General features: G+C 37.8%; 1 protein-coding gene across 1 annotated transcript in view; it reads right to left on the reverse strand.

The window, feature by feature from the left end:
• Positions 1-5,193: 5,193 nt before the first annotated feature.
• YAF2 (YY1 associated factor 2) overlaps positions 5,194-17,303 on the reverse strand; it is a 50,158-nt gene continuing 38,048 nt past the window's right edge. The window contains exons 3-4 of the mRNA XM_054024564.1: positions 12,513-12,665; positions 5,194-8,561 (exon numbers count right to left, since the gene is read on the reverse strand). Coding sequence (XP_053880539.1) covers positions 8,324-8,561; positions 12,513-12,665 — 391 coding nt within the window. The 3' untranslated portion in view covers positions 5,194-8,323. The remainder of the gene's footprint in view (positions 8,562-12,512; positions 12,666-17,303) is intronic.

A 17,303-nucleotide genomic window follows, 5' to 3' on the forward strand; every position in this document is an offset into this window, starting at 1 on the left:
ATATATAAAAAAAGTGTTTTTAAATTTATGGGGGGGGGGGGGAAGTGCCACACTCAGAGGCTTGCTGTGTGAAAGGGGTCACCAGTACAAAAGTTTGAGAACCACTGGACTAGAAGAAATGGTCGCCTCCAAAATTACTTATTTTCACAAACAGAAAAATTCACAAGTTGTGGGACTCATTGCTTCTTTTAAGGTACCTTTACCAGCAGTACATTAAGATTCCTTGCGTTAGAACCAGAAATATAACAACTTGTGGCTCCACCCACAGGGTAGATCTTTTAACACATATTTTCTTTCAATGGAGTCATTGCCTCAGTAATGCTGTAGATAAGATACTTGATGGCATAGTTAGAGAGAGCATCTCACTACCAAGAATTTTGTCAGACCTAGTCTCCATCTACTTCTAAAGGTTTTTCTACCTATTGCTGTTCCTACTATGCTTCAAGATTGGCTATTCCAAACCTTCTCCAGTTATTCATTTTGGAACTACTGCCTACAAAATCTTCCTCAGTTGCGAAACACCACAAGGTCTAACTGGGGCTCTGACTGTCCCAGAGAACATTCTTTCAATAGGAAGATTATCCTTTTTACAGAAAGTCTAGAATACGATCATCTCAGGTTGGATGGTCTCTAAAATGTGCAAGAAGGTCCACAAGAGTTTTTCCTTTCTCTTCCCCTTCAATCCAATCCTCCTGACGCCCAGTCCTCTAGAAAAAATAAGGGTATATATAAAGCCAGCACCCAGGATCTGTAGCTAAAAGACAGCTATATATGCCATTTACTGTCTAGAACCCCGAAGTTCACAAACAGATATTTTTAGAGTGTCTACATGGGTGAGGTGTAATATCTTTTATTGGACCATCCGTTGGTGAGAGAGAGAGACATGCTTTCGAGCTTAGATAGTGCTCTTCTTTGGGTCATGTTTTGCGGTATATCTTAGGTCAAAAATCACTGAACCAATCTATGTCCGAAGATTCTAAATCAAAGCCATCTATCAGTATGGATTTTAGTAAAGGTAGAAATGGAGGATGCCTACTTGCACATTGTAACAGCAGATGGTGGTGCACAGTAACAAATTCTCACAGAGAAGGGCATATTAGCTCATGAAGTTTTTTTTATTTAAACACAGAAGTAGGAAGACTTTCTAGTCATCATTCAGAGATTTACAAAATAATTTTTCTCTTGCTATAATCCTCTCTGTTCTTCAATCCAACAAAAAGTATTGAGATACATCTTGGAGATAAGAGGCCATCTCCCCAGGATCTCCATAAGGAGATGGTGAAAACTCTGTGTGTTCTTTTTGGCAGAAGATCTACCTCTCCATCCACCCTTGGCTGCCTCTCCAAAGCTTCTTTCCTGCACCTTGCAAAAGCCTTCAGGTACTATGTGTCACTTGGGGGACACTTCTTCATCAAGCTCTAGAACATATCCCACCTACTTTCCTATGAGTGAAAGCCTCCTTCAAGTGATAGAAGCAGTCCTTTCCAGGGATATGAATCTGAGAACCAAAGTGGTAACTGGCATTTTGAATGCCAGTCTCATCAACTAGAGAGCTCCCATGAGTGTACAAAGGAAAACTATTTAGCAAAAATTCTCCCTATATATCACTTATCTAGAAAGGAAAAGTTATGTAAAAACTAGAGCAGAGTTGGGAGATCATCCGTCACACACAAGTTTTAGTTTGTAGAAATACCTAAACTATTCAATGGCTCAGGAACACTGGGGGGGAGGGGGGGGGAAATGTGTGTGTCTGTCAAATTGACCACTAGCATAATCAAGTATAATTTATTATTTCAAACAAATCGCATCCACTTACGCTAGCAGTGAAATTGGCCCTGGACTTCAAAGAGATGTTAGAGCAGAGTCTATTTCCTTTACAAGTGGAGCTATGATACTTAACCAATACTAAACTTAGTTAAAAAGTGTCAAAGAGAATCTCTCATAGTTGTTGGCTGTTGTGTTAGGGAAGACAAACCTGATGGTAGATTCTCTTGCCTAGAGAGATCTTGGTTTTGATTTATTCTCTGCAAAGAAGGATCAGTCTGAGATAGATATTCTCTTTTTCGGGGAAACCAGTAATATATCTTCTAAAAAAGGTCAGAACTTAGGCCCAATTGTCACAACAGTGGCTGTGGCCAACAAATTTTCAAGAATTGTGAGCGCAACTAAAAAGTATGTAAAAGTTCATAAAGTGTTAAAATAAACCAACAAATGTTGATGGGAAAAGGTACAAAAGGAAGACAGAATAACTAAATTAGGCTAAAGAAGGTAAAGTTGAGATGATTCAATGATTGGATTGAAATTATGCATTAAAAAACAGATGTGGAGCCAGAAGTTAATGAGCCAAAATTGGTACATTGGATAGTAGGCCTAGTTGGTGGACAAAATAATAAGAGGAGGGGCTATTCTACTCATCAATCCCTTTCTGGGTCCTTAAAAGAAAGATTTTGTGGGGAAAATGTGAAATAAAAATACGTAACACATACTTAAAATAACAGATGGAGACTACTGAACCAAACTTCATCATCAGGGCTGCCACTACCATCTCCTGGGACTTCTTCATCCTCATCTGGAAAAATGACCACACCAGGCCAGAGAGAGGGACCCAAAGGACATCACCAGCCTATTAGCTGGGATGAAAGGATTTTAACAGCAGCAACAGCTCCAGCTCTTGCTCATCTCAACTAACTTTTTTCTCAGATGGATAGTTACTGCCATCATTAATACCATCAAAGAGACTGTCAAACAAGGGTTTTTTTCCTTCTAAAACTCTCTCCATCCTGAAGGGAAAGGGAACAAGAAATTTTAAAATGAAAGTCTTATTTAATACTTCACATTGTAAATGCTTTAACTGTTTTGCCTTCTCTTCTCTATCTTTAATATAAGGTTAAAGGGCTTTTTAATGATGTTTGTGCCATGGTACTAAGCAGGCTGACATCTCTGTACACCAAATCCCTTGTTCAAATTGTTTAATGTTTGACAGTGACTGGGTTACATTAACACCTTTGGCACATTTATTCTATCACTATCTTCTCTGCTTATGTAGCCCAGGCTAACACCAAGTGGCTCTTTGTCTTTCTTTAATGGCTAGACTAGCCACTTTCTTTGCTAGTACCTTGAACTAATGGAATTGGTAATTTATATCTCTGGGTGGGTTGTCTGCCAGGTTTGAACACAGAATCTCTGAATTTAAAAGCAGGAGCCTCTACCTCTAGAGCCAAAGGACCAGGTTGATTAGTTTAATGAAGTAGCATATTCATAAATTATTATTTGTTAACTCTACCCCAATTTTCCCTGTGTGACATGTTGGGCAAGTCATTTAAGTTGTAAATCCTGTTTTCTTACCTACAAAATGGGAATAATACTATTTACCTAATGCATACAGATGGATAGGGGAGGTTAAAATGTTTGTAAAGTACTTGTTCGTAACAGACTTGCAAAGTATTATTTCTTATTTTAACTAAATCCTAGATTGATTGTATTGCTTTTCATTAAAATGGTGTTAGGAGAGGGTTGTTGGTTTTGTTTTAGTGTTCAATTAGGCTCAAATTTGTGGCTTTTGTTTACACTACAGTTTTCTTTTTCCTCCTCCTGCTACAGAAATATTGCCTTGAAATACTTGTGAAGCAGGAGAAAAAAAAAATAAAAAAAGTCAAGCTGATCTACTTACTAGTAGTCAAGTATCAGGGGGTAGCCATGTTAGTCTGTATCTACACAAACAACAAGGAGTCTGGTGGCACCTTAAAGACTAACAGATTTATTTGGGCATAAGCTTAGTAGGTGCAATATATACCTTCAAACGAGACTCATGCTTCTGAAGTCAGGTAAGAAATGATATCCAACCTTTTATAGCTCTACTCTTCCAGTGACATTTCCAACAACCTCAAATCTTACCAATTTGCTAAGAGAATGTGTTGCTAGCTAAACATGCCTAGCATTGGACTAGTCCACTATCCAATAACTGTATTAACATTTTGAACTTATCTCCAGAGCTAGCTTTTCCTAGTGATCAAACCCACTACAGATGTGGTAACATGCAATTGCCAGGGGGAAAAATTGATTTCATCTACCTCTGCTAGGACTTCTGCTACTCCAAAGGAAAATGGTTTCAGCCCTTCTCTCTAGTAGACAGTAGTAGTAGTATCAGAAGGCATGTAAGGGAGAGAGAAATAGATTAGATACAGAGAGAGAAAAAAAGTGGATTTTAATGAAAGCACACACTTGACAGGTCTATCACTAGTTCCCTCCTATATTTCATAAGCACAGCTAGCTGCATGATCTGGGAAGTCTTCCCACTTTTGGGAAGAGGAGAGAAAGAATTAAAACTACAAAGGGCATGTCACTGGGTGGGCTCCCTCACCCTGGACCTTCCTTTGCAAGCAGTCCTCACACATTCTTATGTAAATTCACCACAGTGCACTTTATTTTCAATGTTTTATGCAGCTTCATGTCCCGTCACCATAAGGCTTTCCCCAAGTTTCAGCAGACCTGTTAGGCATGGGGGGGAGGGAAGGGGAAAGAGGTCCTAAGTGTCTTTGCCCTTCTTTCCAGCCTCTCTTTCCCCCTCTGCCTTCCTGTCTCCAGTTTAACAGTCCCCAGCTGACAAGTTAATCCTCATGTTAACTGGTTAATCACCCAGACCTAATCAATTGCCTCCCTATTTGTGCACTTTGTAAGCGTCCCCACATGTGCCAGAGTGGTGAGGCAACCTTAGGCTACTTCTGCCACAGGACAGAACTAGACCACTGTGTGGAGCTTGGAAGACACGTCCTGGGGCTACAGAGGGGTGGGAGGGGAAAAGCATGAGCCACCTATCCGTTCTATTTTACATGGGTAGATAAAATGCACTGCCTCTGACCACATAAAAAAAAAAAACAAAAAAAACCCACACACATCTAAAGTGCAGAATACTGCATAATCTTAAATTGCTCGAACTATATCATCTATGCCATATAACATCAAATAGCTAGAGAAACACATACAGTAGGGTAACATTTTAGATCATAATCTTGATTGTTTCAAGACTAGTCACTGCATCAAAACTTAAAATTAAGCCTTTGAATATAACCTTTTTCCTATCACTAATCTTAAGAGTCAACATTTTACACTGCAGATTTTGACATGGTATTACTTGGTACAGATTTTGATTGCTTCTATTATGCAGACTTTGAAATTCAGAAGTAAAAAAATAAATCACACCTTACTATTGTATATTTCAGTATTTCCTTATGCCAGCTATAATTAGTGGCAAAAAACAGGATGACAAAACATTGAATTATTTTACACCTTTACAGTGAATTAACTGCATCTTATTATTTTTGTTTTTGAAACAGTGGACAATCAATGCACAAAGGAACTTATTTACATGGAGCATCATCACATTCATCTTTGTTGGATCATCTCATGTAACCACGCAAAATGCTCGGCTGATGAAGGTTGGTGCAGACTTAGAATGTAACAGATGATCAGTTATTATGCAGAGAACAGTAAAAGAAAAATAACTAACAATGAGTTACAGTGTTAGGTTTTTACATTCTACAAACTGAGTAAAGATAGAGTAGACCTTTTTTATGAATTTACAGAGTTGAAGAAAGGACTTGGTATAAACCAACTGAAAACTTCTTCAGAGATTATGGAAGTGAGGCTGGTTTAAAGTATAGTTATAATGTTATGAGTAGAGAGTCAGATCTCCTTACTTCGCTGATTATTTTTTTTAAACTCTGGCATCAGCACTGTCACACCACTTTCGCTATAGAAGAGCAAAAATTCTGATGTGTTTCATGCATCTACAGGAATGGCAAGCTAACGTTTGGTTACATTATCATTGTTCTTTACACCTCTTACATCACCCCAATACTACAACTTAATTACAAACTCTAGGAGGAGTATGTAGTGCTGGCAATTTTACATAAATGGAGTATATTTGATATAGAAATTCTTGAGTAAAAACGAGCAATCCAGTGACATTCTTTTTACAATCACTTTTCTGATAATAACCACACTTTAAAATTTCTCTTGTAGATACTAAGGATTGCTTTCATTTGATATTAGATTATACCTCTTAGTAGTCAATTCCATGCAAATTAACTAAATAAATAAATCAATGACTGCCTACTTCTCTAGACAGAAAAGACACTTGTTGCAGGTGCTGAATGGTCAACCTATACTAAATTTAATAATAAGGTTCTGACTTAGTGAACTATAGGTATTAGATCACTATTTGATGTTTGCAAAGAGTACTGAAATATGTTAATATTCATTTTGTTTTAAAATTGAAACATTTCATAAAGGATCTTGCATTGAGATTCACTATCATTATATTGCTTACTTTAAACAGATTCAGCTCTCTTGTAATCCATTAACTCAGTATACTCTTTTCCATTTAGTTTCCACCTAGCAAATTGTAAAAAGTAAAACTCAGAATGTATCTTTCTTTGTAAGAATTAACATTCATTACTTGAACATCTAGCCCCATCCCAGCCAAAAACATTTATGAAACTTAAAATGCAATGTTTTAAAAGGTATTAAAATATGATCAGAAAATTGGAATGAAGAAATGTTTAGTAAGGTAAAGCATAATACATTTTAACCAGGTCAGTAGTTGTCCATTTGAAATAACCTATAATTAACATTGGATTTTTAAAGTTTAACAGTAACACCAAGGAATGAGGTATGTAAGTTTTTAGATATCACATCAGACTTTCATTTTATGCAACTAACTGTATTTCACAACTCGCATCTTACAAAATAGACAGTACCATTGTGCCTGTAGAAGTACTGCATTAAAAAACAGAAAGATACATTACTACAAGAAACCACCAAACATCACAATTATCAGGGTCTACAAAAATCCATTATTTTAGCTGTTATCAGGATGCATCATATGAAGATATTTTAGGGCTGGATTCACTACCAAAAAAAGTCCATCCCACTTTCACATTGGCCCAAAAATACATATTTTGAATGAGACACAAAGAGAAGAGAGAATTACTGGGATGTGAATGGGCTTCCTTTGGACAGGAGCCAGATGCATTTTTGTATTGAATCTGACCCTATAATTTAAATCTATATATGGATTTTTTTGTGCATAAAAAAAACCCAACACCTAGTTGTAAACAAAAATGCGAAATCTGTATTCATAAAAATATTTTATTGGTTATTTTACATAATACCGGGTGGGACTGTAAATATTTTTGCTCTGTATCAGTATATTGCTAAATGCATAAATGTTGACAGTTTATGCCAGAAAATAGGGTACTGCATTTATGACTGATGCTACAGTATTTAATAAAGGGCCAATTCAAAATCAAAGAAGCTGATCTAAGAACAAAATGTGACAGTATTCCTTATTTCCTTACTCCTGTGCAACATAGTATTTTTGTACTACACTGATATGCGACTATGACACTGGGCAAGTTTGGGGCAAGGAAATAATGCTAAGCAGAAATGAAAACTGTACTAAAAAGTTATTTTTAAAGCTTTTCCAGAATTTCAGATTTTAAAAATTTACTTTTTGCCAAATGCTTAGTCATTTGAGATTTGATATCGGGTTATAGAACATAGACTATCAGTGTCTAATGACAATGTAGTACTGTATCTGAATTATAAAGCTAAATAACCAATGCTCATAGTATGTTCACTCTTTTTGTTCGTAAACATTACAAGAAGTGTTTTAAGTGTGAGGAAAATATTGGTAAAACCAGCAACATAATTCAGTAACAGTAATTTAGTAAACGATGTCAAACATTGGCAAAAATTCATACAAATGTTTTATTTAATAACATTTTTTCCTATTTAAGCACACCAAGTACCAGCAGGTGTTTTTAAGAAGATAATAATTATGAAAATTCTGTTGCAGCAATAGTTGATTAAGTTGATCTTTGATTTGCATACATATAACTATGTTTCACAATTCTCAAATAATACATATTTAGGCAGCTTGAACTATGTTATAAAAATTTTAATTCAGTACATGCCAATAGTAGAGACTCCAAGAGTTGTGTTAGAATTCACTAAACTAAAAGTGAAAATGGACTTACCAATAACACTGCATAATGAACATTCAAACCACATTTTCATGGCACCTTTAAATGTGAAGATTAAAAAGTTAGTCTGAAAATGCTTTGTAGGCATTTGTAGATTGCATTTAAATTATTATTTCTACTGCTTCACTTCACTTTTGTAAAACTGCATAAATTATGTTCCAGTAAACATATCAATTGTGCATGGATAATCTGTCATGAAAATGTGGTAGCTGTTGGCAGAAGTTGTGTATTTGCATGTTTTGAAGAGAAGAGACTAAAGAAACTGGAGAAAATAAACTTTAATGAGATTCTCCATTCAACGATGAGGCTTCTCCTCTGGGCGAAGATGACCTGGACATTCCCCTCTCTGTATTGTCAGAGCTAGAACCACTCTGACTGTGTTGATCTGCAGATGCGGTACTGGAAGCAGGTGGTGACTTAGTTTTCTCCTTAAAGTCTGTAATAATGACTGTCAGATCTCCAACGGTAACTTCCAAATGCTGGGCACTACTCCGATCCACATTTTTCAATCTTGGCCTAAATAAAACAGAATCAAATTAAAAGCTAGAAGCTTCCACATCCCATAATCCTCTTGCCACTCCAATTTTTAGTGATCTTTGTAGAAAACGTATAACTTAGTGAAATACTGCACACAGCAATATTATGAATACATAAAATGAGAATGTACCACATAGCTAGTAACTCTATACTGTAATATTTAAATTTTTCTTCACCTCTAAATAATTTGATTTGAACAGGGCCCCCTGGATAATGCGATTAAGGTGGTCACAAAACCGTACTCCACATTTTAAAAATTTTGCTTGTAAAAAATTACCATATACACTCGTTCATTAGCCCATTCGTTTATAAGCCAACCCCCGCAAAATGGATAGGTAAAAATAGCAAAAACTGTATGACCCTTTCATAAGCCGACCCTGTATTTCAGGGGTTGGAAAACTTTGGCTCCCAGCCCTTCAGGGTAAGCCGCTGGCGGGTTGGGATGTTTTGTTTACTTGGAGCGTTCACAGGCACGGAGCCCTCAGCTCCCAGTGGCCGCCGTTTGCAGTTCCCAGCCAATGGGAGCTGAGGGACTCTGTGGCTGCAGATGCTCCAAGTAAAACAAAACGACAATGTATTAGATAGTCAATTCAATGATTCCGCAGAGTTTAAAATCATCAAATTTTGGTGTAGACCCGTTTATAAGCCAACCCATGCTCTTTGATGCGTCACTTTTTTACCAAAAATATTTGGCTTATGAACAAGTATATACGGTAAGTCTCTAGCCTTCATGGCTGCAAAGAATGTTCAAAATATGACCCCACAGTAATATCAGTGTCAGCAGACAGCCTGAAACAACAGCCCTGAGAAGCATGAACTTCTCCATTTATCTCAGTGGGTGTTGACTAAGTTCTGAGTATGCAGAAAACAGCTCCCATGTCCTCTAACCAGTTGTTTCTAAACTTCTACTGTGCAGGTATTAGCAAATACAAATTCTGCAGCACACTGAAAATTTAAAATTTGAAGTGGGCATCATGTAAAAAGAATTTAATTTTAAAATAATTTACACACAAAACACTATGATGACAGGGCTGGAGTCTGGGTTCCCTGATGCATAATTTAATACTAATATCCTGCATAGGACATGGGGCCACAAACTCTGGTTTGATTACTACTTTTTTTTTTTTTTTTTTTTTTTTTTTTGAAGACCACAACAGAACATTTAAACTATATTCCATCAACTTGGTCTTTGCAGGTGCTAGTGCAATGGATGATCTAGGCATGAAACACTTTAAGTTGCTAGTTTTCTGTGCGTGCCAGGGGATAAAGCATGTCACCACAGCAGCTGAAAATACCTGCTGACAACAGCAGCACAGCACACAGCAAGCCTTTTAAAAATGACCTACAGAACCTATATTTGATTCCACAACTTTCTCCAGACCAAGCTTGGAAGTAAAGAAATTAACATGAAACCAAGATTTGGCAGGTGTGCTCCTAAAAGCAAATCTTAACCCTCACCTCGCCTACACAGAGATTTAGAGCCCTGCCTCAAGTAGAACTGATGCTGAGTCACCTCACCCCACCTTTTGCACTCCCACGCAGCCAAGAGTTGAAGCTGCAAAAGAGTTCACAGGGAGCCCAATGCGACTCTTGCCCGAAGGCTGAACTGGCATTAATAAAGAGCCTAACTGGTTGCTCGAAGATGTGGGAGTGGAGAGGAAGGATTCACTTTTGCCAGCCTGAATGGGCTGCATGCCAGAGAGAAAATGTAGGGCTTACTATATGCAGATTTTGTTATACATATTTCTGGAAACATGTAAATGTGCTCCTTTTTAAAGTAATCCACGTAGAAACTAAGGTGAGCATTCTTAATCAGAACCCAGTCTAGCCAAAATCAGATAGTACTTTTTTTTTTTTACTTGTATGTAATACTTGAGTGTTTGAATATGGAAACCAGTAGGTTGATTTCTCTTCACTATTAATTTTTCAAGCAATTCTTTGTACTGCTCTTACTGAGATTTTTATTTTTAAACAACAGTCCCAGCCAGAGGCGTGCACATGGGAGGGCAAGCAGTGGCACGGGCCCCCTTCAATAATTGGCAAGGTCACAGAGCTCCGCTCACTCTCTCTGCCATGGCCCTGGGGTGGGTAGAGCTCTGACCCCACCACAGCCAAGTCCTTGTGGATACATTTATTCAAATGGCTCCACTGCACATGGATTTTCATTGAAGTGGTGAGTGTTTATTTCTATGTATGTGATGTACATGTGTGTGCTGATATGGTTTAATGTGTGTGTTTAATGTGCCCTTCCAAAAGCGGTCAAATTTAAATTCTTGTGCACATCCCTGTTCCCGGCCCTTGCAATATCACCCTCTCTCACTTCTCATGTAATAAGACTATTTTTAACCTTCAGCATTCCCACATAATTGTTACCATTCAAAACAATACCTCTAAGATACTACTTACAAATGTTACACTCTAGCCAGCCAAAATGTATAATTAGAAATAAGACAAACATTACAAAAATCCTTTATCCCAGCTCTGTTCATTTCCTTCCTGTTGAAAAAAAAAATAGTCCCAACCGTTTCAATGTAAATTTGGGGAGTACTCTTTACTCTTTCTGGAGCAGTCCCTGAAGAACACTGAAGGTCCTGTTTCATCCAATGCATGGAAAATGTCTGCTACTTCTCTGCAGCAGTGATTCCATAGAATCGTCCTTGGCTGAACTCTACCTCACAGACTGCAGCACTTCCAAAACACACAGTGACACTATTTCCCTACATTTTCTCTTCCTCTTTTAAGCAGGTTGCATCTCTTTCAGTCTTCTCAGGTTTTCAGTTACATATTTGTGACTAAACTAACTTTATACTTAATTTGGGGAAATCTAGACACAAGCAATATTGTCCCAGAGCTATGCAAACAACTGATTTTTTGGTTTGCTTGCAGTTCCAAACGATAAATTACAAAAAAATCAATTTGGATCAACCCAGAAAGGAACTTTTTCTAGGTTTTCAGTGAATTGAAAAGTTATAAAAATTAGTTTCAGGTTAAATGAAATGTTTCTTTTTACCTGAAACAATGTATATGTATGTATGTATGTATGTATGTATGTGTGCGTGCGTGTTTTAATTAACACTGAGTGGGTGTTTTTAGTTTTTTTAAATGACATTGAAGGAAATCCTGAAACAGTCCATTTGAATAAAAAAAAATCAAAACATTTCATTTTTCAAATATTAAAACAAAATGTTTAGACATTTTTGGATTTTGTTTTTCCCCCAACACAAAATTTGGCAACACTGACACAAATTCATGAAAATTTTTCTGTATCACCAAATCTGTATTTTTGGCTGAAAAATTTCACCCAGTTCTACTTGTGTCTAACATCCTACATTTTTCCTTCCAACTGCAGGGTGCTCCGACTCCATGGCAAGATCAAGACTTTGCGGCTACTTGCTTGAACTGTCATATTTCAGACTAGTATTCTAAGAGTCCAAGATATCCTTCAGTTTCTCAATCCACTATGTATGTTTTCAGCTTCATAAGTCAGTTTGTCTCCAAAAGTCGCTATTCTAGCCTTTGTTCCTTATCCCAAATTCTGCATGAATATCAACAACTCTACCTTGCCTACTTCTCCAGAACCTTATATTCCCTTTTCTCATCCAATTCTGTATAAAAACTAGTCACTTTCCTCTTCTCCTGGTTTACTAGAACGTTATATCTTCCATTTTTCTGTCTACAAATCATTTTGCTAGATGAGGAAAACTCTATGCCTTTACTGACAATACCTAATTTTCCCTCTCTTATTTAGTCTCCATCTTGTGGTCAAAACTACAAACTGCAAGATTGCTTCACAAACAACAGCATCATAAAACAATGAAACTTCAACAAATATTTAGTCTAATTTTAAAATGGCTTAAGAGAACACTTACACTAGTGATGAAAAATGTGCATCATTTAATATTTTACAAATACCAACAGCTTTTAATTTACCTGGTTTTCTTATGACTGTTCTTTTTGCTAGTTGTTTCCTTTTCACTTTTTTCCTTTTCTACTTTGTCTTTTTTCTCTTTCTTTGATTGTGTAGGGGGCACAAATTGCTGAGTAACCTGTTGTGCAACCAGCTGAGAGACAGGTCGAGGTTTCCTGTGAACACATATACATTTATTATTTAGATTTTACAGTGCCAGTTTTATACTCTACATTTCACTGTAATTAAAACAATAGTCAATACAAAATGCAAGACTGTTAAACACATCAAACTGCCAACAGTTCATAGTAATAGCATATCCAATTCAAACTCACTGTATCCTGCCCATTAGCCTACTAATCCACCAAAAGAGACAAATTTTAAGGATTTAGAGACAGGGCTTTGTGCAATGTGTGAAGAGGTGTATCAACCCTGCACCGGCAACATAAGGGTTAACCCAATACTTTGGGCACAGGAGGCCACACCCCTAAGCCATTGCTGGGCATGCTCCCAATGGAGGGAGCATTTAAAAGTATGCAGCTCAGTCTGGGCTGGCTGAGGAGGGGGACAGGACATGCACGGTAGGCTGCTGCTAGGAAGCCACCAGAGCTCCAAAGCACTGAGGCAGAGCATCCTGACTATGCCACGAGAGCCCAGTTGACCACGGAGACGAGCGAGGATGACGAGCTGCTATCAACAAGGAGCTACAGAATTGGGATTAATGGTAGGAAGTGACCCCGGGTACACGTTTGGGCATACTAAAACCAGAACCCTATACCAGGGTACCTGGTTGTCATAGGGGCTTGGCCTGGAACCCAGTGGAGTATGGAGGCCCCTCCCCTCCCCACAATTGCCTTTAGGCACTATTGCCACTAGAGAGGGCAGCTCCTTAGACTTGCTGTTGGGCAACCACTGCCACCAAGAGAGAGGTGGCCCTATAGACTGTTGCTGTGGAACAATTTGGCCGCCAAAGTAAGTGGCCAGTTATTGGACTTTCACTGCTAGGTGATGTGGCCACTGAAGTATGAGGCCCCTTCTTGGACCCCAGTTGACTCACTGACACTGTGCGCCCAGAAAATTAATATATGTAGACACATCAAAGGTGGTGATCTCTGGAATAGGAAGAGCCTTCACAGAGAATGCCCTGTCAGCAGCACCACCTGTTTAATTTAAAGGTCCCCAGTTTGAGCACATCTGCGGATAGCAAATGCAGTAATATCACATGGGGAAAGAGCTGATCTTTCAGCTCACTAACTCCCAAGCCATTGTGGGCTTTATAGATTAAATCCAATACCCTTGAACTCCACACAGAAACTTCTTTGTTATATATTTTGTAATTTTTATACTATTTAGTAATAAAAATAATAAAAACGTTGGTGTAACAGTAATTGAAATAGCAAGCAGAATGCCAAGGTAAATGCCTTCAGGAAGTTATAGTATTTTCAGTAACTACTGTTATTGTTAAGGTTACATGTAGAGTTCCATTGTCAAGCTGAGAGGCCAGAGTGCTGGAGACACAATTAGACTGATACAATGGACAGAAATTGAAACCTAGGTTCACCCAACACCCAGTCATGAAGTAAAAACACCAGAACAACAAATGGGGGTAGAAAACCAGCACCCAATTAGTCAGTCAGAACTATACAGTTTATGTCAGAAGGCAAAACATATGACTATTTTCTTTGTGGCCAAGTGGCATACATTTGCACTTGATATTGGCATGTAGTGCATGACTGTCAGAACATCTTGAGGCCAGAACTGCTGAACTAAAATAGCAGACAGTAGCTGAAATATTTATATGGAAATAGATACAAAGATTTTTCAAGATCACAAGAGACCATTGTGATTGTCTAGGCTCACCTTCTGCTTAACACAAGCCATAGGACTTCCTTGTATACCCCTGCTTCAGGTCCAACAACTGTGCTTGAACTAGAGCACACTTTTAGAAAAAAACCACCTATCTTGATTTAAAAATGTCCAATGATGGAAACATCACAAACCTTGGTAAGTTGTTCCAATGATTAATTATCCTCACCGTTAAATAAATAAATAAATAAAATGTGCCCCTTACTTTTAATCTGAATTTGTCTAGCTTCAGCTTACAGCCATTGGCTCTTGTAAGACCTTTTTCTGCTAAAGTAAGAACCTTCTATTATCAAACCTCTGTCCCCCTTGTAGGTACTTATAAACTGTGATCAAGTCACTCCTTAACCTTATCAAAGAGAAGATAAATTGCATTATAATGGAAGATTTAAGGAGCTCATAGTCTCTAATCCTTTAATCATTCTCATGGCTATTCTCTGAATTCTCTCCAATTTTTCAACATTCTTCTTAAAGTATGAACACCAAATCTAGACAGTATTCCAAGGATCACATTAACCCTTTTGGCCAGTGTCACACTGGGAACTCATGTTCAACTGATTATGCACTATGGCCCCCAAATCTTTTTCAGTGTCATTACCTCCCAGGATAAATCTCCCATCTTTTAAGTGTGGCCTATGTTCTTTGTTCCTAGATAGATGACCCTTACGTTTGGCTGTACTGAAATGCCTAAACTTAGATTACCAAATGATCCAGATTAATCTGCATCAGTGACCCGTCCTCTTCATTATTTACTATTCTCACAATCTTTGTCTCATCTGCAAACTTTATCAGTAACAATTTTATGTTTTTTTCCCCAACTTGATAAAAAACTTGCATAGGAAGAACCAATCCCTGTGTAATCCCACTAGAAACATAGCCACGCAACAATGATGTCCCATTTATAATTGCATTTTGGGACCGGTTTTTAATCCTTTTAATGTTCTAGTTTATTAGTCAAGAGGTCATGTGGTACCAAGTCAAATGCCTTCTGGAATAAGTATATTACATCAACTCTTAGATTACAAGTTGACTTGATAAAGGTATCAAAAAAAGATATCACCTTAGTTTGACAGTATTTATCTTCTGTAAATCCATGTTGATTGGCATTAATTATATTACTGTCCTTTAATTCTTTATTAAGCGAATCCCATTTCAGCCACTCCATGATTTTGCCCAGGATCAGTGTCAGGCTGGGTCATTCCTTTTAACCTTTTTAAATAATGGCACATTAACATTCTTTCAGTCCTCTAGCTAGACCGTCCACAGTGTCCCAAGACTGATTGAAAAATCAACATTACCCATTTGGAGACCTCTTCCGCAACCTATTGGATGCAAGTTATCTAAACCTACTGATTTAAAAAAACATGAGAATCCCAGCAGGAGTAGACATACATACATGCACTAGTTCTCCTCAAGCTAAACAATAAACAGCAGTGTGATCACAGAAGCATGACAAATAGTGTCTCAGGCTACCCCCCAAGTACGTACCCAGGGGGTCAAGCAGGATTGTACTCAGGCAGCTCGCCCGAATCACTGCCCATGCCGCTATAGCCACACTGCTATTTTTAGGTGCTAACACAAGCAAAGCTAGCACAGATATGTCTACCAATACTGAGAATCACTCCTCCCAGCTGCTGTATAGACATACCCTCAGTTACTGTTTCTGAGGGTGAAAAGTATTTCAGTATCATCAGATGATATAAATGCATCATCTGGCTTCTTGTTAAATACAAAACAGAAACTACACTTGACCAGAGCTCAAAGAGCTTTTTCCTTTTTTACATCATTATTATTTCTGCCACGTCCCTCTAGTAATGTTAGAATTGTTTTGTACTTAATATACTTAAACACCTTTTTATTGTCCTTAATGCTTCTAACAGATTTCTCCATGTGTCCTTCTGCTTCCCTTATCAATTTTCTACACTGCCTAAACTTCTAATTTACATTCAATACTATCAACTTAATTCCTCTATTTTATTTTTATATTATACACACACACACACACGTACGTATACACAGCTTTCACTTCCCCTTTAAGCCAGGCTTTTTTTTTTAAAATTTATTTTAAAAATCAGTGTAGCCTTTTCTCTCTGGGATTGTGGACTTGGGGGCATCTACTAAAATGTTCTTAAACAATTCAATTATCATTCACATTTTTCTGTTTAAGTTCTTTCTCCCAGATGATTCAGCTCAAGTATTTTCAACTTTGTAAATTTGACCCTTTCAACTAAGTACATATTACTGATTTGTTTGCACATAAATGTTTTCAAGTCATGATCACGTGCACCTAAATAACCATTAATTTTTACTTCTGAAATCAATTCCTCTTAATCTGTCAACATGAGATCTTATACAGAATTCCCCCATATTGAATGCAACACTTTTTGAGTTAGGGACTTGTCGGCTGTAATATTTAGAACTTCCGAGGAAATAGTAATACTTGCTGCATGAGCTCTCCAGCATATGTCATTCAGAATGAAGTCACCCACAATAATGCAGCTTCCCCCCTCAACTCCCACTACACATTATAGATAGAGGTTAAGAAAAACAGAGGAATACTATTCAGTGATCCTGCCTCAGAACTGGCTGCCACTAATGCTCCAGTTGAGGTAGCAGGTGTCAAAATAGGAGGAAACAAGGTGGAATGGATGTATAAAACACCCTTAGGTAGGAATCACCTTCTGACAGAGAGAAGGCTGATCATTGCGAATACATTAAGGAGATCCCTCCAGGAGATGGGGATACAGTGAAACAGACTGTCATGAGGCAATTGTTAGAAATACTAATATCTAAGTCTGTGGTGAATGGGAGAAGAAATGGTTATTCACCCTGTGCAGTAAACTGTGGTTCTTCAAGATGTGCATCCCTAAGGGTGCTCCTCCCTAGGTGTGCTAGCGTCCCCTACACCCTTCACTGGGTATTATTCATAGCAGTGTGTGTTCAGCCCCCAC

Source organism: Malaclemys terrapin, chromosome 1 (assembly GCF_027887155.1).
Source record: "Malaclemys terrapin pileata isolate rMalTer1 chromosome 1, rMalTer1.hap1, whole genome shotgun sequence".
In the NCBI taxonomy this organism is placed as follows: Eukaryota; Metazoa; Chordata; order Testudines; family Emydidae; genus Malaclemys; species Malaclemys terrapin.